The sequence below is a fragment of the Carassius auratus genome, chromosome 27 (genome assembly GCF_003368295.1).
Source record: "Carassius auratus strain Wakin chromosome 27, ASM336829v1, whole genome shotgun sequence".
Lineage (NCBI taxonomy): Eukaryota > Metazoa > Chordata > Actinopteri > Cypriniformes > Cyprinidae > Carassius > Carassius auratus.
Genome location: NC_039269.1, coordinates 27528520 through 27546809, shown reverse-complemented (window position 1 = coordinate 27546809; position 18290 = coordinate 27528520). Strand labels below are relative to the sequence as shown.

General features: G+C 37.3%; 1 protein-coding gene across 1 annotated transcript in view; it reads left to right on the top strand.

Annotated features, from left to right (window-relative positions):
- LOC113046095 (parafibromin) overlaps positions 1-17882 on the top strand; it is a 48782-nt gene extending 30900 nt beyond the window's left edge. Inside the window, exons 11-17 of the mRNA XM_026206961.1 lie at positions 7260-7317; positions 11259-11294; positions 13278-13365; positions 14053-14214; positions 14509-14609; positions 14701-14842; positions 17352-17882. Of these exons, the coding sequence (XP_026062746.1) occupies positions 7260-7317; positions 11259-11294; positions 13278-13365; positions 14053-14214; positions 14509-14609; positions 14701-14842; positions 17352-17388 (624 nt within the window). The 3' untranslated portion in view covers positions 17389-17882. The remainder of the gene's footprint in view (positions 1-7259; positions 7318-11258; positions 11295-13277; positions 13366-14052; positions 14215-14508; positions 14610-14700; positions 14843-17351) is intronic.
- The last annotated feature ends 408 nt before the right edge of the window (positions 17883-18290 follow it).

The following is an 18290-nucleotide window of genomic DNA, read 5'->3' as shown; positions in this document are numbered from 1 at the left end:
AAAACCACCTTAAATAGTGGCTCTCCAGCTGCTGTCATGGTTTGGGGACGCCCAGCATTCTCATTATAATGTAGGGCTGCCAGGTAGAGTATAGAGAAGAAATAATGGTTAAACATTACTTAGGTCACAGTTGCGTGTTTGGAAATGTGTATACACTCCTTTCCCAATTATATCGAGTTACCTGCATAACATTCCCAGGAAAGAAAAGATGATATTTTTTGGCACAAAGCGCAGAATTACGCTGTGGATTGCCTCCAGTGATGAGGTGTGATGAAGAGGGCTCAGGTTTTCAACATTTCAACATCTTTCAGAATCCAATATATGTGTTTTTTTAATACTTCGATACCACTTCTGCAGTGGGTGCTTTGTATAATTGGCTGACTATTCCATTTTCTGAAGAAGTCACAGTGTGGGCAGCATTGTTCCATTGTTCCAATGGAATGTGCCAAATACTAGGGGTGTAATGGTACGTGTATTCGTACCAGACCGTTTCAGTACAGGGCTTTCGGTACGGTGCACGTGTGTACCGAATGACCGAATGCAATATTTTGTATGCGGAACATAGGTACATTTTCGTGTTTCCAAACGAACATATTAAGTGGTGGAAGTCTCCTTGCTCAGCGCAAATCCCGCCCTGTAGCTGATTCTAAGGCTGGTGACACACTGGCTACTTGGCGTGAGCGTGGTGTTTCTGCTGCGTGTCAGTTGCGTGACTTCTGCCTCGCGTTTTCTGTGTCTTTACACACCAGAATCGTGCCTGACGTGGCGCTGGCGTGCTGCTGCTACTGTAGGTGACATAGAGGGAGGCCGCCGACAGACCAGGATCTTGTCTTCCTGACAACAATATCTATACTTCATGTTAAGCATAAATATAAAGCCTACTGATCAAGGTCATCGTCAACAGTATTGATGGCAAAATAGACTATGTTTGACCGGTGCAATATGCCAGCGTGTCACTGGCTTAAGGTTTTTTTAAAAGGCATTACGCGAGTGTGAACATCACTACAACTAGGAAAAAAACTATTGTAATTAAAACTCCCGTCGGCATTTAAACAGACCCTTGCTCTTAATTCCGATCGGGCCAACGCAATAACGAAATCTGAGCAGGTCTAAAAACTGAAACTGTTGATGCTGCACTTTACACTTTGGAAAAGTTATATATATTTTTTTTAAATATGAGCAGGCCTACAAGCTGGTATTTGTAATGCTGCACTGTAATCATAGTTATTTATATTTTTCATTTTATTATATTGGTTTGAGACTGAGAGTATTTTATTTAGTGGAGAACTTTGCAGCAGTATTTTATTTCTTATTATTTTTTTATTTTATATATATATTATTAAAAAGTATTAAAAGTGTAAACAAATTGTTAAAAAAAAGTTTATAGTAATAAACAACCTGCAGTTTAATGTTTGTATTTCTTTCCCTTACTGTACCGAAAATAAACCGAACCCTGACTTTAAAACCGAGGTACGTACCGAACCGTGATTTTTGCGTATCGTTACACCCCTACCAAATACTGTTATCTGTACATTGGTAACCCGTTGACACACAGGCCACTTCTCAAAGAGCAGGCAGTTTTCATAAACAATGTAAGTTGCTGTCTTGTGATCTGGCTTTGAAGACTCAAATCTATTAGAAAAAGAAGTAGTTGCTTAGAAAATTTCCATATTCCACATAACATAATAATAAAAACAATTAAGACAATCCAACAAAAAAATTGTCTTGTCACTTACGTCACATCTGTTGGCTCAGTCAAGGTTGTGACAGAGTCAGTTGGATCATATGTGGAATTAGTGTTGTCAAAAATACTTCAGTAGCAACTTTGTACTAAAGAAATGAAAATGTGACTGTACCAGGTTTCTTTAAATACCGGTGGTACCGAGTACCCAGTCAATGCGGTTCTTGATGCATACAGCGCTATGATTTCCACGAAACAGAAAACGCAGATGGAATCTCAAAATCCAGTCATGAAAATGAAACTTTTAATTTTAATATGGACAGTCACTGAATTTGTCAAAGTTAGCATAAATTAATCAAATCTCCATATGGACCAGTATCTGTAAATGTTAAGCCACAAAAGATGGTTGAAATATGAATCCTGCATGTTCGGCGCATCTCTGTGTGAATGAATGAATGGTTTGTTTACTACATAGACTGAAGCGTGTGATGCTTGCAGTAATGAGGACGTAAGTACATAAACAACATCACCAGAACTGTTCTGAGTCACTTCGCAAGCATTTTAGCATTTCATTTGAGTAAAACCAGTGTCAATTTAAAGGTATTCACGACAACCCGTCAAAATAAGTTCATTTTTACACAAAGGCATTGTGCTAGAAATATTACTATTATTTAGTAAAATGTATGTGATATAGCTACTACTGTTGAAAAAATTTGTAAAACTTTATTTTTTTTAAATCACACAATATTTCTTCCATTTTTTTTAATTTTAATAGTAAATCCCCTTTATTTACAAAAAAATTAAACGTGTTTAGATTTCTTTAATTAAAAGATGAATTTAATTTAATTTAAAAGAACATGCTAATTATATTAGCATATTTCTGTGTTTTGCTTTTTGTTACTGAGAACTGTGGATTTTCACTGGTATCAGTACCGAATACTGAAATTTTGGTACTGTGACAACACTGTGGAATCCATAGGCTCCTCTTCCTCCTCTGGCCCCAAGTGAGATCTCTTTTATTGGCGTTGAAGATAGCAGTGGTATTAAAGTCAACTCCAATATCCAATATCCAAAAAAAAAAAAAAAAAAAAAAATCCAGAAATATTATTACTGACAATGCTACAAAAACTGAATATATGACTTCACACTATGATCTGGATCAGCAAGCCGGACGTAAAGTCTTTATTGTCAACTGTTCACAGTTTCTTTTGGCTAGCCACATGTTGCACCATGGTCAATTCTTCAGATGTGCTTGCCTATACAAAAGCTAATTAGTGATCAGTTAACATAACTTATTTCTGCACAATATTGAAAAGCATCAGAGTATTTATAGTCTTGAATCATATGCATTTGCAGGATGTAAACAGTATTTTGCAGGGATTGTTCCCATTCATCTTCGTGCAGATTAGGGTTGTAACGATATACAGTCGTGGCCAAAAGTTTTGATAATTACATAAATATTGGAAATTGGAAAAGTTGTTTTTATAATAGCAATTTGCTATTACATGTTTGTGCGGCCCACGGCAAAAAAAAATTGTAACTGACCCCACTATTATTAAGTTAATTATTTAGTACTCAGAAGCTAGATTGTTAACTGTTTTGGCACACACATGTATGCTAAATGCATTCAGGATGAATTTGAAACAGATTTCCAAAAGAAAACCAGTTAGAGCTTTATCAAAAAGTTGTAACATCTCTAGAACAGACAGAAGTCAAAATAATCACTATAGTAAAGGTGGAGCAAAATTTATAGACTTATGGCAAAAAAAATAAAAAAAAATAAATCCCTGTCCAGGGACTTTTTTTTTTTCCTTTTTTTGCCATGCATTGTTCATAGAGCTCATTAATTGTAACGGTGCCTCAGGTGTTGAAATAGATTTGTTATACATTATACAGGTTCACACATACTCCGTTTGCAGTGTGTATACAGTTTGTGTAAGCGGTGCAGAAGCAGCAGCGAGTTATTGTAATGAGAAATCACATTAAAATAATGCACGAGCACGAATCTCTCCGCTTGCATGCAGATTTCCTTTGCTCTGTCACAAAACCAGATGTGCTTGCTCAGATACACACTGTTCTGTGCGGAAAGAGTGTGTGTACTTAAAACGTGTCTCCTCTCACTTAAACTATGTCCTGTGCACTCACAACTCTCTCTATGCTTGTGCTAGATTAGATATTAATTATTTCGGCATGTTTTTATTTCTAGCCTTTTACCGCGTGCAGTGTGAACGCTCTGATCCGTCATGGGCTCACAATAAAGGTGCATCACAGACAGTGTGTGAAACCTGAAGTTAGGCATATGCCCAGTCTGTTCTGTTCTTGTGCTAGGCACACTGCATTCTGATTGGATCGGATAGCATACTGCCGGAGTTCGGGGCCACGGAAAATGGTGCTACAAAGCGATTTAGAAATCGTGCACGCTCAAATCATTATTTTATGGCGATTTCGATTAATCGCACAGACCTATGGACTGGAAATGAACAGAAAATAACTCGGGCTGGCACCGCTCAGCAAAACGGGAAAACCAGATCCAGGCAGAGCTCAGCGGCGGGTAGACAGTCAGCGGAGCAAGCGTCAGGAGGGAACATGCTGAAAGCCATTAATGCATGTTTGAATTTGTTGTTCTGTAGCATATGCAGCAAAAATATCTAAGATAAATTGGCGGTTTATTCTTAAACCAATCAGCAAGCTCAAATGGTGGAAGCATAGTAGCAGTTTAGTATTTATTTTATTTAATTATATGAAATTATGTTATGGTATGACTTAGGGGTGAACGATATATCGTTATTGTATCTATATCTAGATATGAACTTTCAAGATAATACTATAGAAAAATGCAACGATATAGAATATAGATTTCCCCTCTCCGCGCTCGCCCTGCATACAACTCTGGCAGCCACAACAAACATCAGTTTTACGAGTGCCCTTGAATGCACCGCTAAAGCCAGCGCGCGCACACTACCAGGGAAGTGGGAACTATATTGTGAGAGGGGGGGTGGCGTTTCTATGGTGACGCGTCATTGCCTGTCACGTGACACACCGCAGCAGCAACAGCGCTGAATAAACGATGATCTGCCTTTATATCATTTTTCCTTTTTTATTCAGAATATTCACAAATGTGTTAGCTATGGCATGAAATATCTGATATTCTGATGGTCAAGTGGAAGTATATTGTTGTTTAAACACCTTTATAACGATCGCGTTAGTTGAGCTGTATGAGCGATGGGCGCCGCCGTTTGTGCCGCAGACACCGTTCAGAGAATCGGATCTGTTGGATTTACAACCTCTACGTTTACCACAAGTGAATTCATCCACTCCCGAAATACTTAAAAGAAAGTGGCTGGTGAACTGGGAATAGAATAGAGTAAACATTGAAGTTACTTACACAATGTGTATCTGATAGGAATAAAACGTGTCGAATTATATAATGGAAAGGATTATTATTACCTCTTCCATAGACATCAGTGTGTATTTTACAAGCTCTAAATGTATTGTTTTTTTTTAGTTCTTATGTGAATTTATATGTTTGAAACCTAAAATAAACAGTATGTGGTTGAAAACACTGAAAAGTTGTGATATATGACAGCTCTGAGCGCCTGTCTCTGGCTAAATTCAACATTTGAATTTAGCAGTTGATCATGTGATGCACTTGATCGTACGCTCCAGGGACCAGCCAAGACTGATTACACCTGTGTGATCGTACGTGCGAAAGGCTTAAAAACAATAAATTTTCTGACACAGCGGCCGCCCCCCCGTTCCAACGTCTATGCACACTGTACAGAGACAGCGGATAAATTAGAAAGAAAGAAAATGAGTGCGGGAGATAATGCGGCCGGTGGCAGTGCAGAATCTGACTTGGTGCCAAAACATAAATCATCTTCCATAATTTGGAAGTATTTTGGATTCAGAAAAGACGATGTGAACCAGAGTGACGTGTTGTGCAGGTCGTGCTTAGCAAAAGAACACGTAGTCATATCGTATTGTATCGATATCGAGATATCTGGCATGTAAATCGAGATATGAAATTTTGTCCATATTGTTCAGCCCTAGTATGACTTAGACATTTTTAAATATATTAACAATATTATTTATATTAAAAGTAATTGGCGGCCCACCTGCAATACCACCGTGGCCCACAGGTTGAAAACCACTCCCTTATTCTGTATATTTTAGACCTCTTAATTTTACACCATACCCAAACTTTACAGCTAACTTACTATTATTGGGCAGCAAATTTATTGAGGTAATAGTTAATGATGAGAATGTTCCCTAAACTAACACTGAACCAAAATTACATTAGATAAGTATTGTTTGTTTAATTGTTTTGTTTATAAAAGCCAGTCATTGCGTGATTCTTTGCATTAAGGTTAAGTTTGTTAAACCTGGTGTCATGAACTAGAATGTACAACTGTACTTTTTTTTTTTTTTTTTTTTAAAAAGCTTTTTTTTTTTTTTACATTAATTACTGGGAAATTCACAGCTAGGTGTGCACCGTGGGTGAGGCACATTATGGCCATCCGGTTCATACACACTGACAATAAGTGAATCACCATAAAAGAAAATAAGAATAATTAATAAAAAGCTTCCTCACCAGATTTTTTTGACCTGCACATTTGAACACAGGCATACATTGCTTGTTGTATTGTTTTAATTTGTGTATTATGATTTTTATATGATAATTAAATTGTAATTGAATTCCCAGTGAAATCAGCTTTTTAAGATGATACATTAATATTTGGTGTAATTTGAAAGCACAACCAAAACAAACATCAGTCAATCGTGCATTTTTTTTTTTTTTTGTTAGAACGCTAGACAATGTTAGAACTTAATTAGAACTAAAACATGGCAACCGCATATGTGTTCATATTCATGGTGTTCACTCAAACTGCTTTGTTGAAATCAAAATATAGGGGTTGTGATAAGGGCTACAACTAACAATTATTTAGATTATTGATTAGTCGGCCAATTATTTTTTTTTATTATTAATCAGATTAAAACCCCTAACCTTCTTGTTTATTTGAACAAGAATGTAACAAGTTGTCAAGACGCGAATGAAGCATTAAGTGCAAGTGATTTACATGTTAAGTCAATGCAAAGAAACAAATAAACATCCTGTGGTGCGTTTCGCGCGAATGAGGCGACGTGAATGATGCGCCTCGAATTGAGCGTTTCAACATACTTTTAAAACTACATTTCATGACACGATAACAGTAATATTTAGAAAATTATCCTATCGTTGAAATCACAATGCTGCGTGAACTCAACTGGCAGAAGCCCCTCCCATGACATGAATTTGCGTCTATTGTGAAGTGAATTTGATGTGCAAATGAAGTGAATTTCATGTGCAGATGAAGCTAATAAATTTATTAGCACAAGTCACGTTCAGGTGTAAACGCAGGGTAACAGCTAGCTGTTTCATGCCACTGCGACCATGAAGGAAGACATCAAATTGTATCTTTGGATGAAACCATTAAAAATTGCTTTCCAAGGACTGATTGGCCTGTGAAGTGCTGAAGTGCCAACTGAAGTGCCTCTGACTCACCATTTCCTTTTCTCTCGTTTCTCTCTTTCTCTGTAGGAAGGTGCATCTGCTAGAAAGGCCCAAACACCAGCTATGCAGCCTGTTCCCAGACCAGGTATGGATGAACTTGTAGATTACAGGAATGTTTTGTGCAACATGATGCAGCTGTAATAATGCAAATGTGACAGTATTATTATTCCCTTATAATTTTTTTCCAGTTTTTTTTCTTCAAAGTTTGCATGCTTATAGCTCATGAAGTATTAAAGATCTCTTAATGCCCTTATAGATATTGGTTCTTAACAAACTTTCCTTTTGGAATTTTCATTTTTAAAGCCCTACATGAGTTAGTTCCAGAGACATAGAGATGACAGTACGACTCCAGGGGTAAATCATTAAATTTGTACACATTTGCAATGGTCAAAAACCAAATGTGGGTTAATTTGCATTAGGGCTGTGCGATTTGGAGAAAATATCTAATTGCGATTCTTAATTTTTTTGACAATTGTGATTTGCGATTTGATTTGATCTATTTTCTTTTTTAGCAGGTAATATTATAATTGTATTACTACTATTACATAATTTGCTTAATTATTGAATTCTCACAGGAAATATTAGTTTATTTCCTAGTTTTACTTAGTCAATTATTACATAGGTTACATAGGTTGATTTATTCATTTTTAAGTATTTAAGTGTTGGGATTTTAAAGGGTTAGTTCACCAATAATCAAAATTATGTAATAACCCTCATGTCGTTCCAAACCCATAAGCTTCACCGTACACACAGCTTTAATGGAGGGACTAAGAGCTCTCGGACTAAATCTAAAATATCTTAAACTGTGTTCTGAAGATAAATGGAGGTCTCACTGGTTTGGAACGACATGAGGGTGAGTTATTAATGACATAATTTTGATTATTGGGAGAACTAACCCTTTAAGAACAAGTGGAACATGTGCTGAATGTTTCTTTCCATCAAAGTGAAATTAGCAAAGCAGTTAGACTGAATTTACACTTGTTTTAAAAACCGAGCCAGGCAGGTTGTGCGCGTGGGTCAGGTCTCATCCTTGTTGCCAGATACACTCGTGGAGACCTGCAGTGTGGAGCCGCGCATGAGTTTAAACAGCTTCTCCATGAGACGCGGCAGAGAGGAGCGAGTATGAGAAGCATTCAGAGACACAGGCTGTGTGTGCACTCTTCTGAATTTGGAATAGCGAACATGCATTATAAACTTCTATTAAATTAGAATATGTTGGGGAGATAAAATGTGCAAGATAAAGTTCATGTATTAATCAGAATATATCTTTTATTCTCCAGTACTGAAAGCAGAACCGATAAGGGAATTCTTGATAGGCGTCGATTCAAAGTTTTTCTTTAGTATCAATTTGCCTTTCAAATTTAACTATTGAGCCTGCAGGCATAAACACACATGCACACACTCTCTCCATCCACTTTGTTTATTTTATTTTTTTTATAGTGGGCGTTTACACAGTTGGCTAGAGCAGAGCTGATTGGGGAGAATGGAGGTGCGCTAACTCTATTGGTTAGTAAGACTGTCACTTAAGGCTGACAGACAAGCATATTCCCTGGAACAGAGTAATATCGCTTCCACACCGCAGGCACATGAGCAAAATTGCAACGTCTCAAATCGCAATTGCAACTTCCTTCCTTTTAAAGAGGACTGTCTGAAGAATAAACTGTTGAAAATAGAGAAGTATCTCGTTTACTTCTGTCAAAACAACTGCATTAATCATACCTGTGTGAGCGCCATAAATATAATTTTTTCCAAAGTTTGTGTCCCTATAACTCAAGATTTATTAAAAAACGTGGCCATGTCATTTTAGATTGAAGTTTTAAACGTTTCGTTTGGAATCTTCATTTTCCAGGCCCTCCATCATTTAAGTCCTGGAGATACAAGGATCTCAATGAGGCTCCATTTTCAGATTGTTGATTTCTACCCATTTTCAGTGCTTGAAAACCAAATGTTGGTCACTTTGTGTACAGCTGAAACTTGTTGTATTTAAAGCGGACTGTCTGATGTATAAGTAATGTTAAAACGAGAAAAAAAGGTATGTTGTTTCCCTCTAGGACAGCTGTTGAAGTGTCATAAATATAATTTTTTCCTTTATTTGCATTAAGTATTGAAGTTATCTGGATATGATTTTAGATTCTAGCTCGTAAGAAACTTTGGATTCTTCATTTTAAGGCCCTGAATGGTTGATATTGAGATCCCAGTGCAGCTTTATGTTCAAATTGTTGTATCTGTTAAGTAATGTTTTATCTTGTGCATGTGCAGTTGAATATTTTTGAGCAGTAAAGAGTGTTATGGTGAAGAACATTTGTAGTTATCAAGTTAGCCGTTTTCTTCCCATTTTTTTCAGTGGTCAAAAAATAAATGTGTGTTTGTGTTTATGTAGTCATCACTGTTGACACTGTCAAATATGCAAAAAGTGACATTACTGGCAGGTTCCTCTTTAAAAAAAAAAGAGGTAAAATGACTAAGCATAAATTAAATTAGCATGCACAAGAGAAGTATAGTAAAGGTGTAAATCGAGTCCAGAGCACTTTACCAAACATTTTACTGTTATTCTTAAGTATAATTCATAATAAGTACGTATAACGCAAAATAAATATGATCTTCAGACTATTACACTTGGCACATTGTTTTCACAAAAAGCAGTTTTTTTTTTTTTTTTTTGTTACACATACAGATTGGTTCGACGCAGTCAATCCATTTTGCAGTTCTTTAGACTGTTGTTTTCGCTTGCAAATAACTGTTCACAAGCTTGCAGTTCATTAGACCATCTTTTGGTGAAAACGTGCCAAAAGTGTGGAAAAAGTATGCAGATCATATATATTGTTGTAGCATGTAGCTGCAGTTTCACAATACATGAATTACAATTACGAATAACAGTAAAATGCTGCAAATATTTTTTTTTTTACCCCCTATCAAACATGCTCTCCTTTATATAAACAGTATGCTATTTTATACAGCAAATCAGCCTAAAAATACTTTGTGGATTTTTGCCCATGTTGCTCAGCACTATACAGAAGTGTACTGGAGTAGGCTTAATGTTTTCACACTTTCACAGCTGTCATTGTAAGACAGTTAGCAACTCTTTTGTCTGAGTTCACAACCGTAACTAAGGGGGCGTGGCTTACCCATAGCTCAATTCAAATCTACTGGATTTTTTTTTCCTTTTTTTAAATAGCATAAAAAATAGCAAAAATTAACTAAACAGTTATGGTAAACATTACAGTCAGTCTCCTCTTACTGTCATAAGTGTCTGATATTTATATTCAGACAATTACACGCAGCTGTCCCTTCACAGTTCCTACTCTAATAAACTACTTGCACTGCATGTTTACTTTTAAACCTAAATGTTAAACAACAGATATTTCAGCACAATTAATGTTTTTGCATTTAATGTTGTCTCTCCCTTGTGTTTCATCTGATTAACGCCCCTGCATTCTTTCAGTAAAGATTTCAACTTAATGCATCATGACAGAATGGACCTTAATGTAATTAATTTTTTTCGTTTTTTTCGTAATCTTCATTTTTTTCAGTGTATCTTCTTAATGATCATGATTTCGTTGTTTAACTGAAACTCACGTAGCACAAAACCTGTTTGAAGAGATTATCATTATAATTCCATTTGTTGACATAGGTGGCACCAGAGATTTCACACTTCACCTCTTCTTGTCTACTTGAGATTAAGAATTTCTATTAAAAAAAATCATCTGAACATTCATCTAATTATTCATCATCTAAAGCATTTTGTGCTGACACAAACCAGTGTTTATGTACCTGCAGTATGATATTTGAGGAATGTTTTGTACAAAACTGTGACACTCCCTCTTTAAAAAAACAATCAATGCTCTTTTAAGCTTGAGATGGCATTGCAAAGGATCATTTGTCCTGCATCTGCATCATTTTAGACACGTATGAAATGTACGTATTTTCATAGTAGTATCTTGTGCATAAATGTATTCATAATTTATTTTTCAAATCATTTCTTGCCAGATTAACAATGTCCATATTTGGTTTCTGTTTTGTCTTTAGTCTCTCAAGCAAGACCCCCGCCTAACCAAAAGAAAGGTAGGTCTTTAACATGGATGAGGAAAGGAAATATACTGTATCTAGCAAGGATATTTTTATAATTGGTCTTTATCAATTTATATGGTTTTATACCACTATATAGCGTAAAGTAATTTTTTCTCTCTAGAATGTACAGTATTGTTCAAAATAATAGCAGTACAACGTGAGTAACCAGAATAATCAAGGTTTTTCGTATATTTTTTTATTGCTACGTGGCAAACAAGTTACCAGTAGGTTCAGTAGATTCTCAGAAAACAAATGAGACCCAGCATTCATGATATGCACGCTCTTAAGGCTGTGCAATTGGGCAATTAGTTGAATTAGTTGAAAGGGGTGTGTTCAAAAAAATAGCAGTGTGGCATTCAATCACTGAGGTCATCAATTTTGTGAAGAAACAGGTGTGAATCAGGTGGCCCCTATTTAAGGATGAAGTCAACACTTGTTGAACATGCATTTGAAAGCTGAGGAAAATGGGTCGTTCAAGACATTGTTCAGAAGAACAGCGTACTTTGATTAAAAAGTTGATTAGAGAGGGGAAAACCTATAAAGAGGTGCAAAAAATGATAGGCTGTTCAGCTAAAATGATCTCCAATGCCTTAAAATGGAGAGCAAAACCAGAGAGACGTGGAAGAAAACGGAAGACAACCATCAAAATGGATAGAAGAATAACCAGAATGGCAAAGGCTCAGCCAATGATCACCTCCAGGATGATCAAAGACAGTCTGGAGTTACCTGTAAGTACTGTGACAGTTAGAAGACGTCTGTGTGAAGCTAATCTATTTTCAAGAATCCCCCGCAAAGTCCCTCTGTTAAAAAAAAGGCATGTGCAGAAGAGGTTACAATTTGCCAAAGAACACATCAACTGGCCTAAAGAGAAATGGAGGAACATTTTGTGGACTGATGAGAGTAAAATTGTTCTTTTTGGGTCCAAGGGCCACAGGCAGTTTGTGAGACGACCCCCAAACTCTGAATTCAAGCCACAGTACACCGTGAAGACAGTGAAGCATGGAGGTGCAAGCATCATGATATGGGCATGTTTCTCCTACTATGGTGTTGGGCCTATTTATCGCATACCAGGGATCATGGATCAGTTTGCATATGTTAAAATACTTGAAGAGGTCATGTTGCCCAATGCTGAAGAGGACATGCCCTTGAAATGGTTGTTTCAACAAGACAATGACCCAAAACACACTAGTAAACGGGCAAAGTCTTGGTTCCAAACCAACAAAATTAATGTTATGGAGTGGCCAGCCCAATCTCCAGACCTTAATCCAATTGAGAACTTGTGGGGTGATATCAAAAATGCTGTTTCTGAAGCAAAACCAAGAAATGTGAATGAATTGTGGAATGTTGTTAAAGAATCATGGAGTGGAATAACAGCTGAGAAGTGCCACAAGTTGGTTGACTCCATGCCACACAGATGTCAAGCAGTTTTAAAAAACTGTGGTCATACAACTAAATATTAGTTTAGTGATTCACAGGATTGCTAAATCCCAGAAAAAAAAATTGTTTGTACAAAATAGTTTTGAGTTTGTACAGTCAAAGATAGACACTGCTATTTTTTTGAACACACCCCTTTCAACTAATTGCCCAATTGCACAGCCTTAAGAGCGTGCATATCATGAATGCTGGGTCTTGTTTGTTTTCTGACAATCTACTGAACCTACTGGTAACTTGTTTGCCACGTAGCAATAAAAAAATATACTAAAAACCTTGATTATTCTGGTTAGTCACATTGTACTGCTATTATTTTGAACAATACTCTATGTACATGCACACTAAATATGTTTAGTTGACTAGATCATCTTGTTAAGTAAAAGCTTTTGTTTGTGTGTGTTTGTGAACCTCTTTTTTTTCTATCTTCTTTTTTTATCTAACGAATTTCAGTGTCTTATTTTTAAATGCATTGATTATGCATTTCTCATTGTGTAGGATCACTGCTTTTGGCTGGTTTATTTATAACAACAACAAATGTTTTTCCAGGTTCTAGAACTCCCATTATCATCATCCCTGCAGCTACAACATCTTTAATCACAATGCTCAATGCCAAGGATCTCTTACAGGACCTCAAGTAAGTGCTGATTGGATGATTTATTGGAAAGTTACGACTTAATTCAAATGGCTGGTAAATTTAGTTAACATTTTTATCAAAAAACAAATGTCCTTCATTCCTGTCAGAGTAGTACAGATGTTTTTAGTCAAAACTGACATGAAGCCATTCTTAAAATAGCATAAAGTAACCAGTCACCATGTAAAGTTAACCAAGTCTGACCAGCCAAACCAGTTTTATCCTCTGCTTTAGGGCTGTGACGGTGGCTGATTTTTACCACCGCGGTAGTCATGGACCAACAACCTCCGGTGGCGCGGTGTTGATTTAAAAAAAAAAAAAGGACGTTAAAACAAAGTAAAATTAATTAGTTTAACCCAAGCTTAATGCTAGAATTCACATTTGATCAGATACAACTACAAATTATGAGATGAATAATTTGAATGCTTAGTGAAAGAGATGTGTTTTTATTCTAGCTTTAAACAGAAAGATTGTGTCTGAACCCCGAACATTATCAGGAAGGCTATTCCAGTGTTTGGGAGCCAAATGTTAGAAAGCTCCACCTCCTTTAGTGGACTTTGCTATGCTAGGAACTACCAAAAGTCCAGCGTTTTGTGACCTTAGGAAGCCTGATGGATTGGAGCGTGGTATCAGTGATGAATGCAAATAAAATGTTTTTTATCTGGCTGATAAAATAGTTTTTCTTGGCAGGTTTGTCACATCAGATGATAAGAAGAAGCAGGGAATTCAGAGGGACAACGAGGTTCTGCTGCAGAGACGTAAAGATCAGGTTCAGCCTGGTGGAGCAGCCATCAGTGTCACAGTACCCTACAGAGTGATCGACCAGCCGCTCAAACTCGCCCCACAGGACTGGTGAGCTCGTCTCTCTCTGTCTCTCTCTCTCTCTCTCTCTCTCTATTTTCTGTCTATCTCTCTATTTCTATCTCTCTCTCTCTATCTATATCGATCTCTCTCTCTCTATGTATCTCAAAACCTGATGACTGAATTGATTATTTTACCCAAAAAATAAAAATTAATAGTTAAGGCACCCCCAAGCTGAAAATTGCAACCTACCAGCAAATTACCAATTTTGAATGCCCTTCATATGCAGTAACTCGGGCCTGAACAGTCAATTCAGAGACTGATTTTGTTGTTGTTTGTTCACAGGGATCGTGTAGTGGCCGTCTTCGTCCAGGGTCCTGCCTGGCAGTTCAAGGGCTGGCCGTGGCTGCTGCCTGATGGATCCCCCGTGGATATATTTGCCAAAAGTGAGTTTGGTCAAGGAAAACGCAGCACATTATTTATAATACATTTAAAATGGGCAAGAGTGGGTTTCATTTCATGCCTATTTTCATTTAGTCCGAGCCTTTCATCTGAAGTATGACGAGGCACGGATGGACCCAAACGTGCAGAAGTGGGACGTGACTGTGCTGGAGTTGAGCCACCACAAACGACATCTGGACCGGCCCGTCTTCCTCCGCTTCTGGGAAACACTAGACAGGTCAGGATTGCAGCGCCGTGTCCCTTCAGTCCACCTGTAGCATGGCACACACTGGAGAGGAACATGTTCCAACAGTATTTTTGATTTTATTTATGTTTACAGATCTACGTCTTTGATCACTGTGTAGCCTTTTGAAGTTGATCATGTGAACCTGTCCCTGTTTAATTAAAGGTGCCATCTGTAATGTTTGGCAAAAAAAATTAAGTCATACTCCACATTCCATACCAGATGGGGGCAGTATGCCTCAATAAAGTGAATTGGTCTACTCTAGAGTAACAAACGAGAAACGGCGTAGTCTCTTTGCTCCGCCCCTACTTTCACAACAACACTACAGCCATAGCCGAAGCCTAACTGTGCGTTCACACCGCCGGCGTCTAGAGCGTTCTTGCCGCTCTGCTCACGACGCTGCAGAAAGATTTGTGAGCGCTCAGAAGCTCTAACGTAGATCGAATGCTTATTTTGTAATTCAAGCGGTCGCAAAGCAAACAAGCTTGTTGATCTCGTGCAGACTAACCACAAGGAGTTATAAGTTAACCTCATTAAATATTGTTGTGGACGAAATATTAGGATCCTTTACTTAAAATGAACAATCTCAGACACCTTGGTCCACGTATCACTTTTAATAAATTTTTTATGTCCCTGTACGCAAACAGGGACACATCATAGATTAATACAAACGCTAAACAGCAATAATCAACCTGTCCTTTATTCTGCTTGAGAACTAATGTGCCAACTCTCAAGCATTCACCATGAGACACACGCAATTGACTCTTTTCACACGCTTTCACGCCACACATACATTTTTTCACGCACAGAAAAACCACGAAGCAAAGAGGACACGGAGACCAACATACTAGACAGAGCAGGTTAGTTATGATATAAAAAAATGGGCAACGTTAAGTTATAGCTAGCTAATTATCAAACGCAGCTACGGTTAGCCATCGCTAACATTGGCACGTTTATCGAACAGCCTTCGATACATTTCTATGTTATAACTTCCCGAAAACAAATACACAAACATATAAAACAAACTTCTAGCGAAATACTAACAGCATCTAACTTACCAATGCAAAAGAAATGTTGCAAGTTCGGAGTCGAACCTCATTTCTTTCAGGTCCATCAGTTGTCTCCAGCGATTAAAAGCAGTGCCGATGTTCACTCTGGTTCAGCTCCTTTTCTTATTGGATTTGATTTGTGATTCCGAGCGCGGTGGTGGTCTCTTGCCAAGGGCTTCAGTCATCCTTTCTCTCTCTTCCCTGAACTGAAATGAAGTACTGGGCTGTACTTTCCACATGATTGACCTCAGGTTCAGGCACGCCGACAAGCCGTGCGAGTTATTCGTTTATTGCAGGTTGGCTGGTGGTTATGTTGCCCGCATATCGCCTCCCATGGCCGAAACTGGTATTACGACACCAAATTTGTAAAAAATTTGGTTGTTGTATTTGATGAGCAAATGAAATTTGATAGACAGATTAATACTGTGGTTAAATCTTCCTTTTTCCAACTGCGGCTTCTTGCTAAAGTAAAACCTTTCCTATCTTTTAAAAACCTTGAAAAAGTGATACATGCTTTCATTACCCCCAGATTAGATTACTGTAACTCACTGTACGCTGAGATTAGTCAAACAGCTCTTTCTCGTTTACAGCTGGTTCAGAACGCAGCAGCAAGATTTCTGAACAGGTCACGTAAGCGGGATCATATCACTCCAGTTTTACAGTCTTTACACTGGCTGCCTGTACGCTATAGAGTTGATTTTAAAATTGTATTAATCGTCACTACACTACACAAGTCACTACATGGTATGGCCCCTTCGTATATATCTGAACTTTTAATTGAACGCAGTGAAACAAGGTCTCTCCGGTCATCAAACCAGAGACTATTGTTTACACCAAAGACGAGGCTGAAGTCCAGGGGCGATCGTGCGTTTTCATCTATCGCCCCAAGACTTTGGAATGAGTTGCCCTCTTCTATTCGATTATCATTTTTAAGTCAAGATTAAAAACCTATCTGTTTGACAAAGCTTTTATTTCTGGCTGAAGCACTGTGTTTTACCATGATTTTATTTATAGTTTTTATTTCTTTTAAATTATTTTAAATGGTTGTAGTACTTTTTAATTTTTAAATTTAATTTTTAACTTTTACTTTTATCTTTACTGTGCAAATGTGGTGTGTGTTTTATGTAAAGCACATTGGTCAATCATGTGTTGTGGAAATGGTGCTATATAAATAAAATTGACATAGACATTGACATGTCGGGCCGGGGCTAGTAATGCTAATGCTAATTAAGGTTGATATCTCTGCAGCACTATAACTTGACATTTTTTTTTATGACATCATCGCCCTTATTTCTTCTCATTCTTTTGATGCGTGTAGGTCATGTTATGGATATTTTACCTCAATTTTTGCATATGGCACCTTTAAATAATTCAGCAATGAAACAATGCATTTTCCCACTCTAATAGTAATCTCAGTAGCATTATATAGCACATTATCTTCATCTCTTCTGCAGATACATGGTCAAACACAAGTCCCATCTGCGGTTCTGAGAGCGCTGGCCGTCCACCTTCGAGATCTTCCCTCCCTAAGAGACCTGTCAAGATGGACTGCTACACCCCTGATCCTCTCAGCCTCGCTGAAAGCACTTTGGATTTCAGTATGCTTCACCCTCTGCTGACACCAGTTTGATTTGTAGCCTCTTCCTCCACCTGTAGATGAACAGGTCAAGGCAGGCAAGAGGAAATGTGGATGTTTGGGTTGGTCCTTGTTGAGTTTTCTCAGTACATATGCATTTTTCTAATTTTGAAGCAGTTGGTAATCAAGGCAGATTTTCTTTCCTCTCTTTATTTGTAAAACACAAGCTGGAGAGAACCATTGAAAATGGTAACTCATTGGTATGAATACATGACTGCTGTCTAAAACTCTTTAATGATAGATTCACTTTGTTCCCTTTTTTGTGTTTTTTCTGCCTTCTGATCTATGAAGCATAGAGTAGTACATTAAGGTTCACTACACAAATGCGAGTAGTAAATCCAAGTCAGATTAGAGGAAGGTTTAGGATGAGATGCCTTTCTTTAAAATACAGGCATTTAAATGACCAGAATTCTACGGTTGTATGAAGTCTATACTTCAGATTGTTGATTGTGAATATGCTCTGTAATTCTGCAGTATATTGGAGATTTTCTTAGTTTTATCCAGAAACCCAAGTTCTGCTTAAATCTAATTACTATTTTTGAAATGGAAAATGCAGTGCCATTGTATTAACCCAAAGTCAGTTATCTACAAAGGTACACTTTTTTTTTTCCTTTTTTTTTTTTTTTTTTTGTATAAATGCATTTGAAATGTTGATGAATGTGGATTATTATTAAAAAAAATATTTAAAAAATATAAACAAATGGTGATGAAAATTACTTTTTCAGAAGAGCCTCTGACAACTTTCTAAGTTTGTGTC